This window comes from Plenodomus lingam, assembly GCF_022343315.1.
Source record: "Plenodomus lingam strain CAN1 chromosome Unknown contig_26, whole genome shotgun sequence".
NCBI lineage: Eukaryota > Fungi > Ascomycota > Dothideomycetes > Pleosporales > Leptosphaeriaceae > Plenodomus > Plenodomus lingam.
The window spans coordinates 68,413-83,372 of NW_027093941.1; the positions used below are offsets into that span (position 1 = coordinate 68,413).

The window sequence follows — 14,960 nt, forward strand, 5'->3', positions numbered from 1 at the left end:
CACTGCTTTCCTGTTAAAACTAGTCAAGTACTTAGTAGTGTTGCTGCCAACGAAGGTTGCTAACAATCTTTGCATGATCTACAGCTCTCACAGGCTCTCCCCAGGATCAGGATGCACTCTAAGGCGACCAGTAGTAATCTCGGCGATCCCGGACAGGAACATTTCACAGAAGCCTTTTCCAATTGAATTTTACCGCGGCCCAGAGGTGTTGTTTGCAGCATGGGATTCAACTGTTGACATATAGCGCGTAGCAACACTGCTAAGTTTTACATGGCTTTGTCCGTACCTAGTACTTCTCTTAACTATGCTTACCGCAGAAAGACCTGAAGTTGATCGCGATGACCTTTAACGTCACCCAAATCCACCTTGTTAGGAAACGCCTTGCCTATGGACTGGGAGTTACTACGGTAAAAAATTGTTTACTGTAGAATAGTACGCTAGGGGTTTACTATATAGGTGTAAACTAACCTTATGTATACCTATAAATAGGTTTAAAGTAGTAGTTTACTTTTATAGTAGAGGTTTAAATTAAGTATAAAAAGTAGTTTTATTTCTATTATATACTATAATACCTAACTAAGACTAAAAGGGGTAGAAAAGATTAGCTTCACGCTATACGCATATATAACATAATAATAAGTTATAATATTTCTACTAATAGGAGGTAGTGATAGAGGTAGTGGTAGAGGTAGTGGTAGAGGTGATAGTAGAGGTGGTGGAGGAGGTGGTAGTAGTATAGGTAGTGGAGGTGGTGAAGAAGATTAAAGAAAGGAGGGGTAAAATACTTAAATAGTAGGAAACTAGGTATTACTACGTAATACTAGTAGATTAATAGAAGTAGAAATAAAAGTAGTTTACTTTTATAGAATATATAGTATAATAAACCCTATTTAGGTTTACTTCTTCTACCTAAACCACTTCTTAGTCTACTTTAGATAAATATGGCTACTGTAAACCAGTTTTGTACCGTAGTGAGTAGAGCTTAATATGGGTCAGACCAGCGTCTTCGATGACATGCGCCCCATTAATGCGCCATTTTCCTGATATCTGACGGCTAGGCATCTTAAGCGCCTAGCAACAGCTTCTCCTAATAGTGTAAATGGCAAATATACAACAAGAATATAAAGCAGCTAATATAGCTATAGCGCACGGAGCGGCATTCAAATCATGTAGATTTGGTCCTCGTGTGGCGAGATTGCTACTATCAGTGATGGTTGCAGCTTACACCATCTGGCATGCATGAGTCCTGTCATACCATGAATGTAGTGGTGTTCATGATTCGCGAACGCCATCGTCAGAGCCATCAGGGGAGTTTATAGTCTTAGGCTTCTATAGAAAATGTTCCGCTTTATGCCGTCTTTTTCAATACAAGCCTGTTACTAACACCATTTATGTATACAATGTGGCCATCTTTCGTGAAAATTACAAAACAGTACTAAACTAGTATAGAATATTGTTGTCGCTCTTGACGTCTCTCACAAGTTTTGGCTTTCTCTCCACCTAGCCTCTCGTTTAAATTCGCATTGCCTATCTTGCACAACTCCACACCTAGAGGAAGGAGGCTGCTATCAACCTCATGCCAAACATATAACTACCCTCTAGCCTTTGATGTATATATTTCCTATTAGTGTTTTTTTTTTCATCACACCAATGCCTTGCAGCATTTCTTGTCCTCTGAGTATGTCGCAGACGCTGGGTCCTGGGGTCCTGGAATCCTAATGATCCTTTCTTCTCAATGTATCTCCATCTTTATACACCCAGTCCACTCGATTTGTCAGGTATGATGCTGCTGTTTAGGAACGTCATGACGAGTCCGTTCGCATATGACCGAAACAATAAAAGTATGGCCGGGGTAAGGAGTGGAGGAGTGAGGATTATCGAATTTCTTCAATTCTTTTGGACTGCTTTCTGAAGTTACTGATGGTATGTAAATGGCCGTTGTGGGAGTAGTGGCTCGATCTTGTGCCATTGCGCCCGCGTCTCGGCGATTCCAAACGTCCATGTCACGAATGCGAAAGTTTAGGCCAAGGCACATGATCCCGAACCATGTATTATCTCGTGTCTATGGCATAGATGCTATAGCTGGTCGTACAAGTTGTTACCGCCATCGATCCAACCTTTATTGCGTCAGGCCTGCACGAACGTACTAAATGTACACCCATGTGATCGCAATACCACCAATTCGACATATTGATGCGAATGGATAGGAGACAGCAAGACAGAAGAATTCACTAACAGACTCCAAACAGAGTCTAAAACCATCGCCATATATGTACAGATCTTTCAAATTTCACCCCTCATCATCTATAAGGTACGCACAAAGGCAACACCCTACCCCAGTTCCCCACTAAGTACCTAAACCTCCGACGAACCCTCTTCGCTTCCTGCTCTTTTTCCCATGTACACTCCCACTATCCGCATTCACCCTCCGACCCTCCATTCGTCTAACCGCTCTTCCCCTCGGGCAATAATCAAGGCAACGGCAACATGATTCCATGTAACTCCACCGCCTGCTCCCAACCCCAAGGAGCTATGCCCCGCAGTACGCTAGCAAAGCTTTGTACAATACATTAGCGACGATACTGCACGACATACGTACATTGAGCGGGCCGGCGCTTGTCCGCATGGCCACACGGGCGGGTTCGGCCGAGGCTTGGCTTGCTCGGCCGAGAGTATGTTGGTTTGCAGCCTTGCATGCGTTATTCTTAGTGTAGATTTTGGGGGGTTTGTATGGGTGATTTGGGAGCGCGGGTCAATAAGTACGTGGTATGGGGAGATTGGTTTGGTGATTATGGGTATGGGATTGTGACTTGGGGTGTTGGTGTCCGGTACCGGTAAAGTATTTGGGGAGTGTTTTGGTAGATGCATGTTGACTGGGACACTGGGGCTGTCTGCAGATGGAGCGTCGGAGGGTGGTGACTGGATTGTATTGTGCATGATGATGTGTCTGCATATTATGCATGTGTCAGAGGATATGGAAGTTGATAATACAGGATTGAGATGAGGGTATGGTATTTGTTTGCGGGGTAAAGGTTGTGCACAGGCGACGCGACTTTGCACAGTAGGTTTTGCGTCTTTTGCGAGTCTGCGTATTACATAGAGTATCGAAAGAGTGATTGGTCTCTCTGAGTGTTGGATCGAGGGCTGCAGAGTGCTAGTTTGCTGATGCTCTGTTGCTGTAGGGTCTAGGAAGTGACGTACTATATACGGTGGTTCTGTAAGTAGGTCACCGTAGGTCACCATGTGGTATGGCGCAATGCCTGACATTATATGCATGATCATCGAATCGGACGAACGCATTCTGCGAGGTGATGTCAATCCTTCTCGACTATGGTCAGGGGTGCATGTGCTGGGCCATATAAAGAAGCGAAGGAGAGAAAGCAAAACAAAACGGAACAGCTTGCGACACATTACAGATTTACTTAGCTGAGCTTGCCTGAGTTGTTTGCAAAAGGGATAATCAAGATGTCTTCATTAGCAGTTGATTTTCGCATCTTGAGTCTGAGAGGTATGGCAGTGTCCGCTGCGAGTTTTGTTGCGTTTGTAAGTTATGTTTGGATTAAGGATGAGACTGGCCTGGAAAACTCCTTCTCAGTCCCGACATCAGTTCAAATCGTCAAGGCATCGTGCCCTTGGAATTTCTAATCAATCAACACTGACACCCCAAAGTCACTCCTATACCTACTCCGGACCGCAGTTTACAACATCTTCTTCCACCCATTAAAGCACATCCCTGGTCCACTCTCCTCACGTGCTTCTGGCTTACCGATTGCATTTCGCATGCGCATTGGCACTATCATTCCCTGGATCCGAGCACAGCATGAAAAATACGGAGACGCAGTACGAGTCGCTCCAAACGAGATTTCCTTCATCTCAGCGGAGACGGCATGGCCCGACATCTATGGATTCCGGACAGGTAAATACAAGAACACAGGTCCATACTTGAAGGATCACACATGGTTGTATGTACTTTTTTGTCTTGTTATACAGGAGGTATGATGTCAGCGTAGCAGATGCTAATGTATGAGGGGACAGTCCAAAGCAGCCGAACCAGGTGGCTTCGATCATCACTGCTGGTGAAGAAGCTCACTCTCGGATACGCAGAAATGTGTCCCATGCATTCAGTGACAAGGCACTGCGTTCGCAAGAGCCCTTGATACAGAGTTACGTCGACCTACTGATCCAACGCCTCGATGAGCATGCCAATCAAGGTAAAACCGTTGACATTATGCGCTGGTACAACTTCTCCACCTTTGACATGTAAGTTACAATACACCTTGTACCTCATAGCTTATTCACTACACGAACCAACACCTCCCCAGCATCACCGACCTCGCCTTCGGCGTCCCCCTCAACTGCCTCCGCGATTCAAACGATCACACCTGGATCAGCCTTGTACACTCATTCATAAAAGCCTCGGGCATCCTCTCAACGCGCGCAAGATTCCCCATCCTAGCACTATACGACAAGCTGTCTGCCCTCCTTAGCACCAAGCCCTCGACCGTTGCCGCGCGCATCAAATTCTTCCACCTCGCGCGCGCCCAAGTCGGCGCCAGACTAGACAAAGGCCTCGATCCGAACCGCAACGACTTCTTCAACTTCATCCTCAAGAACCAAGACAAGGAGACGCAGCAGCTCAGTCGCGGGGAAATGGACAGCACGGCGACTACGCTGCTGTTAGCCGGCAGTGAAACCACCGCCACCACCCTCAGCGGCGCTACATTTCTGCTTCTGCGCAACCCCGCCGCCTATGCCAAACTCGTGCGCGAAGTCCGCACCCGGTTTATAAAGGCAAGCGACATCACCGTGGAAGCGGTGAATGGGCTCGAGTACATGATTGCCTGTCTGCAGGAGAGTCTGCGTGTCTATCCGCCCGTGCCAACGGGCTTGCCACGCGTGGTGCCCGCAGGCGGCGATTATATCTCCGGATACTATGTGGCAGCAGGTGCATCTGTATATGTGAGTCAACACGCGACTCACCACTCGTCGCGAAACTTCAGGGATCCAGATTGCTATGTGCCTGAGCGGTGGCTGGGCGATGAGCGATACGCAGAGGATAGGCGGGAGGTGTGGAATCCGTTTAGTTTTGGGCCGAGGAATTGCTTGGGCAAGAAGTAAGCCGATTTCCATGGTATCTTTGCCGTGTTGGCTTTTGAGCATGCTGACGGGATGGATGTCGTAGTCTGGCATACGCTGAGATGCGCCTTATTCTGGCAAAAGTCCTGTTCCATTTTGATCTCAAGCTCGTAGATGAGCAGGACGATTGGATGGATGGACAAAAAGTTTTTACTCTTTGGGAAAAGCCGGCTCTTATGGTGAAGGTTTTGTCTGTTGGGCGGTAAGTGACGTGTGATATTAGCAGGTATAGGGGCATTGACAGTTACCTACGGCATCAGGGGACAACACACATTGAACCACCACCACTACCCATCACCACCACACAGCTGCAATTTGACTTCCTCGAAGGCTGCCCTACTTTACGCAGAAACTGACCACGGCAAAAAATTCTAATGCCCAAATACCTATCCGAAGGCTTTCGAACAGCCCCACCTCTGCTGAACGGAAAATGGATTCACTTCATGTAGTCAGCCGCACAGTACAGTATTAGACATGGTAATTGCCTACAACAAAATCCTCTTCTATTAGGCCAAGATAATATGGGAACAAAACCTCTTGCTTGACTCAATCCGCAGTCATATTTAGAATGTCTATCAAAAAGCAGGAATACAGAAATGATGAGGACGCTGAGGGGGAAAGCCCTACACAGGATGGTCTTAAGCTGTAAAAAAGTGATAGGCAAAAAACAGTGGCATGAACCATATTTTTCATGCATCTTTCATCTCATTAAACGCGGGCTGAAGTAGTTAACTACGTGACATTGCCTAAATTGAAAAAAAAAATGGTTTGCCCAGTAGTGGTATCTCGAAATAAGGTTTTGCAAAGGACACGATAGTCCAGAGACAAGAGTACAGGCACAAGGCGTGCTCCACCCAATAATGCAGGAAAAAAAATTGAATCAGCAAAAGCTTGACTTCGAAACGACAGGTAATGCTTCACACTCTCCTTTCTTTTACACAGGTGATTGCTTCTCATGCTCACCACCCATGGCGACTGCATGGCGATCTCCACCAATACCAGTGTGCTCGTTTCCAGAGCCATTTTCGCTTGGCGCCTTGCCCTCGAGCATCTGGCTATGTTGCGGGATACCGTGGCGGTCACCTTGAGGAACAGAGTGTTCGCCATCAATGGGCTCGCCCTTTGCCGGGGTCCAGGCAAGGTAATCGCGACGCACCTCTACATAATCGTATGCGAATTCGCCGAGCTGGTCGTCGTCCATACCGAGGAGTTCTGCCTCTTCCGAGGCGCGGAGTTTGAGGCCAGGGATCTTGTCGATGGCGTAGGCGAGAATAGCACTGACGGTGAAGGAGTAGGCGGTCACGGCGACAATGTAGGCGATTTGCTTGTAGATGGCTGCGGCTTCGCCAGTAATGGCACCGGCTGGTAGACCGTTGTTGACGCCGTCTAGGCCAATGATGTAGTCGGCGCCGAAGATGCCATTGAAGAAGAGACCCCACATTCCTGCGACGCCGTGCTCAGCGAACACATCGAGGGAGTCGTCAATCCTGATCCAGAACTTGACTAGAAGCTGTTAGCATGGGCTGATGAGGATAATGTAAGAACCAATGCAGCTTACTCTTGGTAGCAAAATTGGCAATTACACCCGTGGTGATGCCAAGAATGACGCTAGCCCACGGGGGGAGGAAGCCGGAAGCGGGTGTGGCAGCCACGAGTCCAGAGATGACACCAGAACACCAGCCAACCATGGACCACTTGCGCGCCAGGCGCCAATCGAGAAGAACCCAGGTCATGGCAGCGAACATGGCTGTGAGGTTGGAGTTCCAGCAGGCCATGACGGCGCGAAGGTTAGCACCAAAAGCGGATCCACCGTTGAAGCCCAGCCATCCGAACCACAGGAAGACGGTTCCAAGCGTGATCAAAGAAACGTTGTGAGGACGGAAGTTGAGCATCATCTTTTCCTGACGACGTCCGAGAACCATCGAGTAGGCCAGGGCGGTGCATCCAGAGACAATCTCGACGGGACCCCCACCGGCGTAATCCAGACCGCCCCACACAAAGAACCACCCGTTCGCGTTCCATGCCCAGTATGCGACGGGGCAGTATACGATGGTGGCCCAAAGCCAGATGAAGACCATCATGGGAATCAAGCGACCGCGCTCAGCAACGCAACCGACGATGATGGCCGCCGTGACGGCACAGAATTGCATCTGGAGAATAGATTAGCACTGATTGACAGCCATTACTTGTAACAATATATCATGCTTGTGGTGGTGTTGTGGTGTTTATTCGCTGCTTCGCATTGCTTGGCAAGGACGTATTTCGAAAGGGTGGTGGAGATGAGCCTACCTGGTAGAAGGCATATAGGAGCTCGGGAATCAGAGGGCTTCCTGGACTGGGATGCGCGAGAACGCCCTTGAGACCAAACTTGTCGAGATTGCCAATGAAGCCATTCGTCGATGGGCCGAAGGCGAGTGAGTAGCCCCAAAAGTACCATTGAAAGGTGATGACCGAGGCAGAGAACATGCAAGCCCAGATCAAGGAGAGAGCCGACTTTCTGCGGGCGAGACCCGAGTAGAGAAAGGCCAGGCCTGGAATCATGACCAGCACCATGGCCGAGGCTACAATGATGAAGGCCTGGTCACCAGGATTAAACCATTGGTTCAAGTTCTCGGTGACTGCGAGGGTCCAAGTCAGCTTATTTCTCCTTCTTGTTCTCCTTCTCTTCGTCGTCGTCGTGTCTTCCCCACGATGCGCCTATAGCTGGCGTCGAGGTTGCCCGTTTCGCATTGTAACGCTGGGCACGTGCGTCGTGATAGACAAGAGATGGGATGGTACTTACCAGAGTCACCGCCAGTTATATCATCTGTACCATTGAATTGGGCCGGAGGGCCTACCCAAGAATGCGACATGGTGGCCGATTTTCCAGCAATTTGGAAGGGGGGTAGGGACGGGCGTCTGGGTCGGTAGTGTAAAGGGGAGGACTTTGAAGAGACGGGGCCCTCGAGACTTTTTGTCGCACAGGAGAGAAAGAAAGAGAGAGCGAAGGGGGTCAGATATACGGACCGGTAAGTACCAGGATGAGATTGACAACCCAGGTGTAGATTACGGTAGTTCTACCGGGAGCTTTATGGCAATGGGTTGGGGCTTTTTGGTACTACTCTTATCTATCCTGGTCCACGGGCCAACACCAACCAGTGTCGAGGCAAAGTAAACGAGGCGCACATGTGTCCCACAGGCCACAAAACGCGAGGGGCCCGTGGGGTTTTCGCTAAGAGCCCGGCTACTAGAGTAGGAAGATGTAGGTAGGTACAGTAGCTACTGTTAGGTAGAAGATACTGCCATGAAAGTGCATGGGAGACGGGGGAGCGCGCTTTGTTGCCATTGATTGCTGCTGGCGGTGTTGGGGCGGGAGGCGGTGGCAGCGTGCGTCATTGTCCGGCGCTGGCTTATCTCGCCGTTCGCGGACATGTCAGTTTTGTTTAGCATGGGAGTAAAGTAACAGACAGATAAGGGGGCAACGGTGCGAGCGCCATGGCGGCGGGCGTCTGAGTAACGACCAGGTCGGGCGAGGCATAGTGTGTGGTGCACTGAGTACAATGCCCCCATGGCGGCGGGGGGGGACCTACCTCGGGGCCTTTGACTCTCTCCGATGCGACGACTGATTGGGCCGTGACTTTGACATGTGCCCAAGTAAGCTGTGTCCAAGAAGCAAAAGTAATGAGCGACGATGACAGCGGTGATGAAGTGGTGGTATACAGCCTTGTGTGTGTGTGTGTGTGTGTGTGGATCTGTAGTATGTGTATCTGTGAGCGTGAATGTGTGTGTGTGTGTGTGTGTGTGTGAATATGTGTGAATATGTGTGAATGTGTGTGTGGGAGCGGGAAGCTTGGCGTGTGGGATGTTTGTCAATTGGATTGCAACTTCCCCCGTTGAGCTGCTGATAAGGCTAGGCCGCTTCCAGAAGCTCCGATTACCGACCCGGCCCAATCAACAAAGTCGCCCGCCTATTCGAGTGGCGGCGCTTAGCCCCATTTGGCCTGGCCGTGCACAGGGCCGACTCCCATCAATTGTCTCGAGTGGCCCGAGGCCCCATCCGATCACACAGTTCACTCTCACCATCCAGCTTGGGGCCTGAAGCTCCTTATCAAATTGGCAATGTCTTCGACCATGTTCTATTGTAAATATATATCCTCGTCCTATAGATAAGGGGAACCTTTTCTCGCGCCGCGTCCCCCTTCTTGGCTCACCTGTTGGCAGCCCCTTCCCCCCCCCCGTGTCGCTCTCTCCTTCTCTCCATTCCGATACTCGCAGATGTGGCTTTGAATCGCACTTTGTATCATGAGTTCACAGCAATGCGTGGTCAATACACCGCCGTCTTGAAACATGCAAAGCTTGGGCCGCCACAAGGGAGGGGTCAGCGGTCGTCTGTTGCACCTACGGCCCTATTACCCTCTCGCACGAAACCAACGCTGTCCAGAGCGCTGTCTTTTGCGTTTGGCCATGGTTTGATCGAGATTGCCCATCTCCAAGTGGAGGGGACAACGAATCCGGTAGGCTTCGTCTTGTGCTGGCTGAGCAGTCATCCAAGTCAGGCGAGAGATCCATATCACTCTATTGCACAATAGTACATCCGTCTCTACTATGGTATTGTGTCAGTACACGATATGACACTAGAAGGCTGTAGCGATCTCTAGCGCTGCCCACATGGCCCCACCCCAGCCGACTTGCTGCTGCAACAAATTCCCTCCTTCGGGATTGCTTCCAGAAATATCGGGCCATCTCTTGGCAAGCATCACCAAAACATATCTTGCCATGGTACTATATATCTATGTCTTGCCCATTGGCAGGAATGGCAAACGCAAATCCGAGGTTGTGAATAGACAAGATGTTGGGCAAGCTGTATAAAAAGCACAGTACAAATCTTGGACCAGATAGAGCACTATCATGGCAATAGTTGTGGTGATATACTGGGCAAGTCTCTCTTGTATTCACATCCCCCATCCTGTAATATTTCTCTGCACATTCCCCTCAATACTCGAAGATTTACAAGTGTTTTACTATGCAGAGTGTGAGATAGGCAGTATGCAAGGTTGGTTATTTTCAGGCCCACTAAACTGACATACTACGCATGTATACAACAATCGTCGCTGTCCCCATTTCCAAATACCCCGCACTGAACCGTACCGATCCTATACGTCGCCATAACCCTAAACCCATCCCTCGAAACCGCAATCCATCGGTTGTAATACGGTAACTACCATGTAGCAGTATGGACATAGCCTGACGTGTCCTGACATGTCCTGACACACCTGCTACCTACCTATACCGTAGGTATACAGACAGAGTACGACCGGTCCCCCGTGAGAGCGTGACATGCAGTAGGGCTTACATCTGTACGTCAGCACGACAATGCAAACCCTTCTGAACATCTACCTACCTGCCGTAGGTAGCCGTTCGCGCCATCTACAGTAGCTATCACTATGTACACAGTAGCTGGTTGCTGGGAATGGAATCGTTGCTGCAATTGGGTAGGTACTCTATATCCATTTAGTGGGCATCCAGGGCGGGTACTGCAAGGCTGTAAGCGCTACCCCGATCCTTGATCGCGCAAGGGGAAGAGTGGCATGCAGGGTTTAGAAGCTACCTACATAGCGCATGGTGCATAGCGTCTAGGCAGAGTAGGGAAGAGTACATTGTTGAACGTCAACGACGCTGTGCATTTCTTGGCTCTGACTATGTTGCTGTTAGGTATGTGAGGCATTAGGTGGCCAATATTAGGTGGTGAGAAAATGTATCAAGGCTATGACCTGGTGGAAGAATGTAGGATAACGTGTCGTATGTTCCATTTGTCGCTTGGGCTTCTAGAGAACAAAAAAAGATACCTTGTATATGTTGAGAACAAAGATCCGAGTTAAAAACAGATCCATTCGCGCACAGTCATTACTTGAACATGCGTTTCAGCCTTCAAAGCTGTTGGAAGATTTAGACGCGGCGTTACTCTGACAATCTCACTACATGCTGTCTATATCAATGCTTAGCTATTAGTATTGCTGACGGAAAGTGGAGATGAAGTTTCATTGAGACATGTACTGCTCCATGTACATGCCCACCCATGCACAGCACAGAAAAACGTGCACCCAGGAGCGGAAGCAGGCGGCACGACGCAGTCTCTGGGCGTAAGATCAGTCCATTTACGTTTCCTACCACTTGCGTAGGAAGATATCAACGACGTCGCCGATCAACAAGAAACATCAAGCGCTTTGTTATCTTTGTGTAAAATAGGCGTGGTGTGCTAGACTCGTTTTCTGCGGAATCAAATGTACCTAGCCCGCGAGGGAGGGCGGGTACCGATAGCCGGGTGTGGGTGTGTGGGGGACGGACTGGGGGTCGTCCCACGCGTGTGGTTCGTGTGGAGACATGTTTTTCTCCTTTTTCTTCTTGGCATACCGGCAAGCTCTGTTGGGCTCATCTGAAGTGACATGAGTTTGGAACATCTTGCTTGAGCGTCGGACTGCGTATGTGTATCTACTGTATCTACTCACTTTTGCGTTGATGTGGAGGCTGTGTTCTTGGGACTACCGGTAGCGTTAGCGTGTCACATCTACTTTGGGCTTAGGCACATACCTACCTAGTTCGTGGGGATTGCGATAACCCTGGTCGACCGCCTGCTTTGTCTCTCCTTTCTCACGGCTACACATTATTGGAAGTTTGCTTGGAAACAGGTATTTTCATAGATTAAAAAGAAGTCAACGCCTGGCGAAGTAGTCAGTCTGTCATGTGAGGAGCCTTTACCGTACTAGGTACTGAAAGCGTATGCAGAATTTGTCCATCGCCTGCTTGAAAGCTTGCCACTCCTCAACCCAGAGGTATCCGATTCATTGAACCGAGAGTGCGGCAAAACAGAGCGATGCTACAAGATGTGCACAGTGGATTACAAGATAGATCAATAAGCCAGAACTCTCTCATCGTAACTCAAATATTAAGCAGGAATCAAAGCGTCATGCCGACAATCTACGATCTCCCACGTGGTCCTGCACGATCTCGATGCCCATTCTTCATCCTAATTTAGACGCACTCCTGCACGTACACTAGCCTCCCGCGAGTTCCTTCTGCACTCCAGAACGCCCAGCAAGCCACATGGTGGACAATGACTATGTGTTCGAGACTGCTCCATGGTTTTCATGTGTTGCGCTCGAAGCTCCGTTTAGACAAAGAGTTGTACTATGTGACGGGCCGCCCAACAAAGATGTTCCAAGTCATGTGCTTTATCCTTATGACGGCGGAATTTGGATTTGGCGACTTTGCTTGGCGTTGTGAAGAAAGAATCAGTGAGGGCTGGTGATGGAGGCTGTGGGAAGATGAATCACGTCAAAGGTAGGGAGTAAACTAATAAGGTCGCAGACTGCTGCTTGTCGAGATACTCTACGACATTTGATCGTCGGACTTCGCATTTTGTGTACTTACAACAATCGTCTCTTCAGACTTCTATGCAAAGCTGGCTCTTTGCCTTACGATCCCTCGATTTACTATTTCTCCAGAATCTCTCTCACGTCAAGATGTCAAACTCACGCCCGAATCGCGCACCTCTGCGCATTACCCCCACTCCTTTCAAACCCTCTCTTCTTTCCATCCCACCGTCTCCGTTTTCACCACGCACACCACTTACACCAGTCGGTTCTCTTCGAAGACCTTCCTCTTCTTTATCTTCCTACGAGAGTAGTTACCCCAGTAGCCCACCCCAGGCTACCACGAAAAAGTACGTGGCCGCACCACCAGCAAGTCCCCTTTCATGGCAATGGACATGCCACCAATGTGCGCATTCTTACCCTCTCGCTGCAACCCGCCGCTGTCTCGACGATGGCCATCTTTTCTGCTCTGGCACCACAACCGTAAAAGCATGGCGGAAACCAAGTGGCGGGCGCAGAGTGAAAAGACATCGAGCATGTGCAAGTGAATTCGACTACAGTGGATGGAAGGCCTGGACCCGATGGCGACGTGATATTCGCGAGGAGAATAAATCACAAAACCGTCATCATTCACCCGAGCACAAAGCGTCAAGACGCAAAGACTGCTGGAATAATTGCAGTTACCCCTCGGAATGCCGCTGGGGCAAGAAATATGGAGTTCGCACGCCCGTAGAATCCGTTTTTCCTAGCACTGACCTCGCTGAAATCTCAACCACATACTCCTCTTCGCCCTCAGCACAAGAAGCAGAAGCAGACTCCATGCCTACGCTTAATCGAGCCTTGGAAAATGTTGTCTCGCCCACCCTGCTCGCATCATCCCTCGAAACCATAAGAACAACAACAACAACAACAACATCAAATTCAACTTCAACTTCACGAACAAGAACAAGCAAAGACGCCGAATTCTGGACCTCCCTCATCGCAAGTTCCGAACGCCGCAAGAAAGGAACATCGCACATTGCCAGTCCTCTAAGTGTAGTGATGGAGGAAATCTGCGACGACGCACCAAGCTCTGCATCTCACTGCTGTGTAGCAACAAATGGTACTGACAGCAAGGACACGAACACATCAACCACAACTTCAACACCCTCTGCGGCTCCAACCTCAACCTCGACCAGCTCGAAAGTAATACCAATTAAAATGCAGCCCCCGCTCCTGGAGCTAGAGTCCGTCCCTCCTTTAACTAGCTTTGTCATCCCACCTTCACATCCCATATCTTTCACACGCTCTTCTCCACCACCCACTGATCCGCCTTCGTCCCGCATAACCCCGATTATCCTGCAAGCGCTGTGTTCACGGAAGAAGAATGGTTCTGCTCCGCTGCGCGATCGCCGGCGCTCTTTGGCCTCAACTGCGAGTTTGTATTTGGGCTCGGGTTGGAAGGCTAGGAGTGTGAGGGTAGGGCAGGGGAAGAGGGGAAGGCAGTAGAGAGGTGGCACATGTGAATTATTTCAAGAGTTTCTAGCAGTTTTCTAGTAGAAAGGATGGGACGTATGTGGCGGGTAAATAAATTCCAAGAGTTCCTTTGTGAGGAAGCAACTATCGATCCTAAGTGGTAATCGTCGCGGGGAGATTTTGTTGATGACTGACCGCATTGAGACTAGCTTTAGTACCGGTACGGTACCGGTATCGTGCATAGTCGGATGCTCCGCTGGGCGGGTAATTTACTCCATCACCCTTACCATCAGCTTCACATATCTTTTCATGCTCCTAGAACAGCATTGAACAGGTGTTGCTGGTTTTTCGGCGTGTTTATAATGATCTTTTATATGCATGTGAGGATACAAGTCAGAGTGTATCCAAGCAAGCCTGATCAGCGATGCGTTCAGATAGACAAAGATGCGAATCTGCCTAAGCCAACCCCACCCCCCTTGACGAGTAGGAGTCGAGCCAGCCGTTTCTGGATACATCTCTATGATGGATGGCATTTTACTCAATACGAAGTGCTCGTCTGATAAGAGATGAACTTGCAAAGATATGGCACATGCCGTGAGATCTGATATTCATCGGCAATACCTAAGGTTTCTACCCATACCTGAATGAGGCCAATATCCGTACAGAGATAGGAAAAATGTAAGATAGGTCTGGTCAGGTGGTAACTCGGCGGTCCAGCTTACAGATAAATCAAAAATATGTACGACTACACTGTCACGCCGTGCTACACGGCGAGCTTTTATTCCTAGCATATACTGTTTTTGATATGCCAGATCAGGGATTTTAGTTAGCACATGTCGAAGCTCTGCTAGTTGCCGCACATGTTCTCCTACATCTGTATCCTTATAGAGCTGATTGCTATGCACTTAGCCTTGGGGCCAGGAAGCCATGACTGCACGGACGATCGGATAATAAGCTTTCTCGTACCACTTCCATCAGATGGCAACTTTCCATCAAATCAGTTCAAATGATGACCTTGGC

The 14,960-nt window shown here is 49.2% G+C and overlaps 5 protein-coding genes across 5 annotated transcripts; 3 read left to right on the forward strand and 2 right to left on the reverse strand.

Annotated features, from left to right (window-relative positions):
- Window positions 1-2,547: 2,547 nt before the first annotated feature.
- On the reverse strand, window positions 2,548-3,300 carry IAQ61_006315 (uncharacterized protein; the record flags this gene model as incomplete). The annotated part of the gene is made up of 1 exon (XM_066097137.1): window positions 2,548-3,300. The coding sequence occupies one exon, from the start codon at window positions 3,298-3,300 to the stop codon at window positions 2,548-2,550; it is 753 nt and encodes a 250-aa protein (XP_065952614.1).
- Window positions 3,301-3,465: 165 nt separating this feature from the next.
- On the forward strand, window positions 3,466-5,492 carry IAQ61_006316 (uncharacterized protein; the record flags this gene model as incomplete). The annotated part of the gene is made up of 6 exons (XM_066097138.1): window positions 3,466-3,543; window positions 3,670-3,962; window positions 4,036-4,260; window positions 4,323-5,114; window positions 5,183-5,338; window positions 5,369-5,492. 6 exons carry the CDS (start codon window positions 3,466-3,468, stop codon window positions 5,490-5,492), a joined length of 1,668 nt encoding a protein of 555 aa, XP_065952615.1.
- Window positions 5,493-6,070: 578 nt separating this feature from the next.
- IAQ61_006317 (uncharacterized protein) lies at window positions 6,071-8,961 on the reverse strand (the record flags this gene model as incomplete). Its single annotated transcript, XM_003837721.2, has 5 exons — window positions 8,706-8,961; window positions 7,919-8,524; window positions 7,426-7,754; window positions 6,695-7,286; window positions 6,071-6,639 (listed from the first exon to the last, which is right to left on the reverse strand). Exons 2-5 carry the CDS (start codon window positions 7,986-7,988, stop codon window positions 6,071-6,073), a joined length of 1,560 nt encoding a protein of 519 aa, XP_003837769.1. The 5' UTR covers window positions 7,989-8,524; window positions 8,706-8,961.
- A 1,049-nt stretch (window positions 8,962-10,010) lies between these two features.
- On the forward strand, window positions 10,011-10,843 carry IAQ61_006318 (uncharacterized protein; the record flags this gene model as incomplete). Its single annotated transcript, XM_066097139.1, has 3 exons — window positions 10,011-10,145; window positions 10,526-10,607; window positions 10,665-10,843. Coding segments are annotated over 3 exons (396 nt in total), but the record flags the coding sequence as incomplete, so codon positions are not given.
- Window positions 10,844-11,711: 868 nt separating this feature from the next.
- Window positions 11,712-13,973, forward strand: IAQ61_006319 (uncharacterized protein; the record flags this gene model as incomplete). Its single annotated transcript, XM_066097140.1, has 4 exons — window positions 11,712-11,801; window positions 11,880-11,945; window positions 12,149-12,407; window positions 12,481-13,973. Coding segments are annotated over 4 exons (1,908 nt in total), but the record flags the coding sequence as incomplete, so codon positions are not given.
- Between the last annotated feature and the right edge of the window lie 987 nt (window positions 13,974-14,960).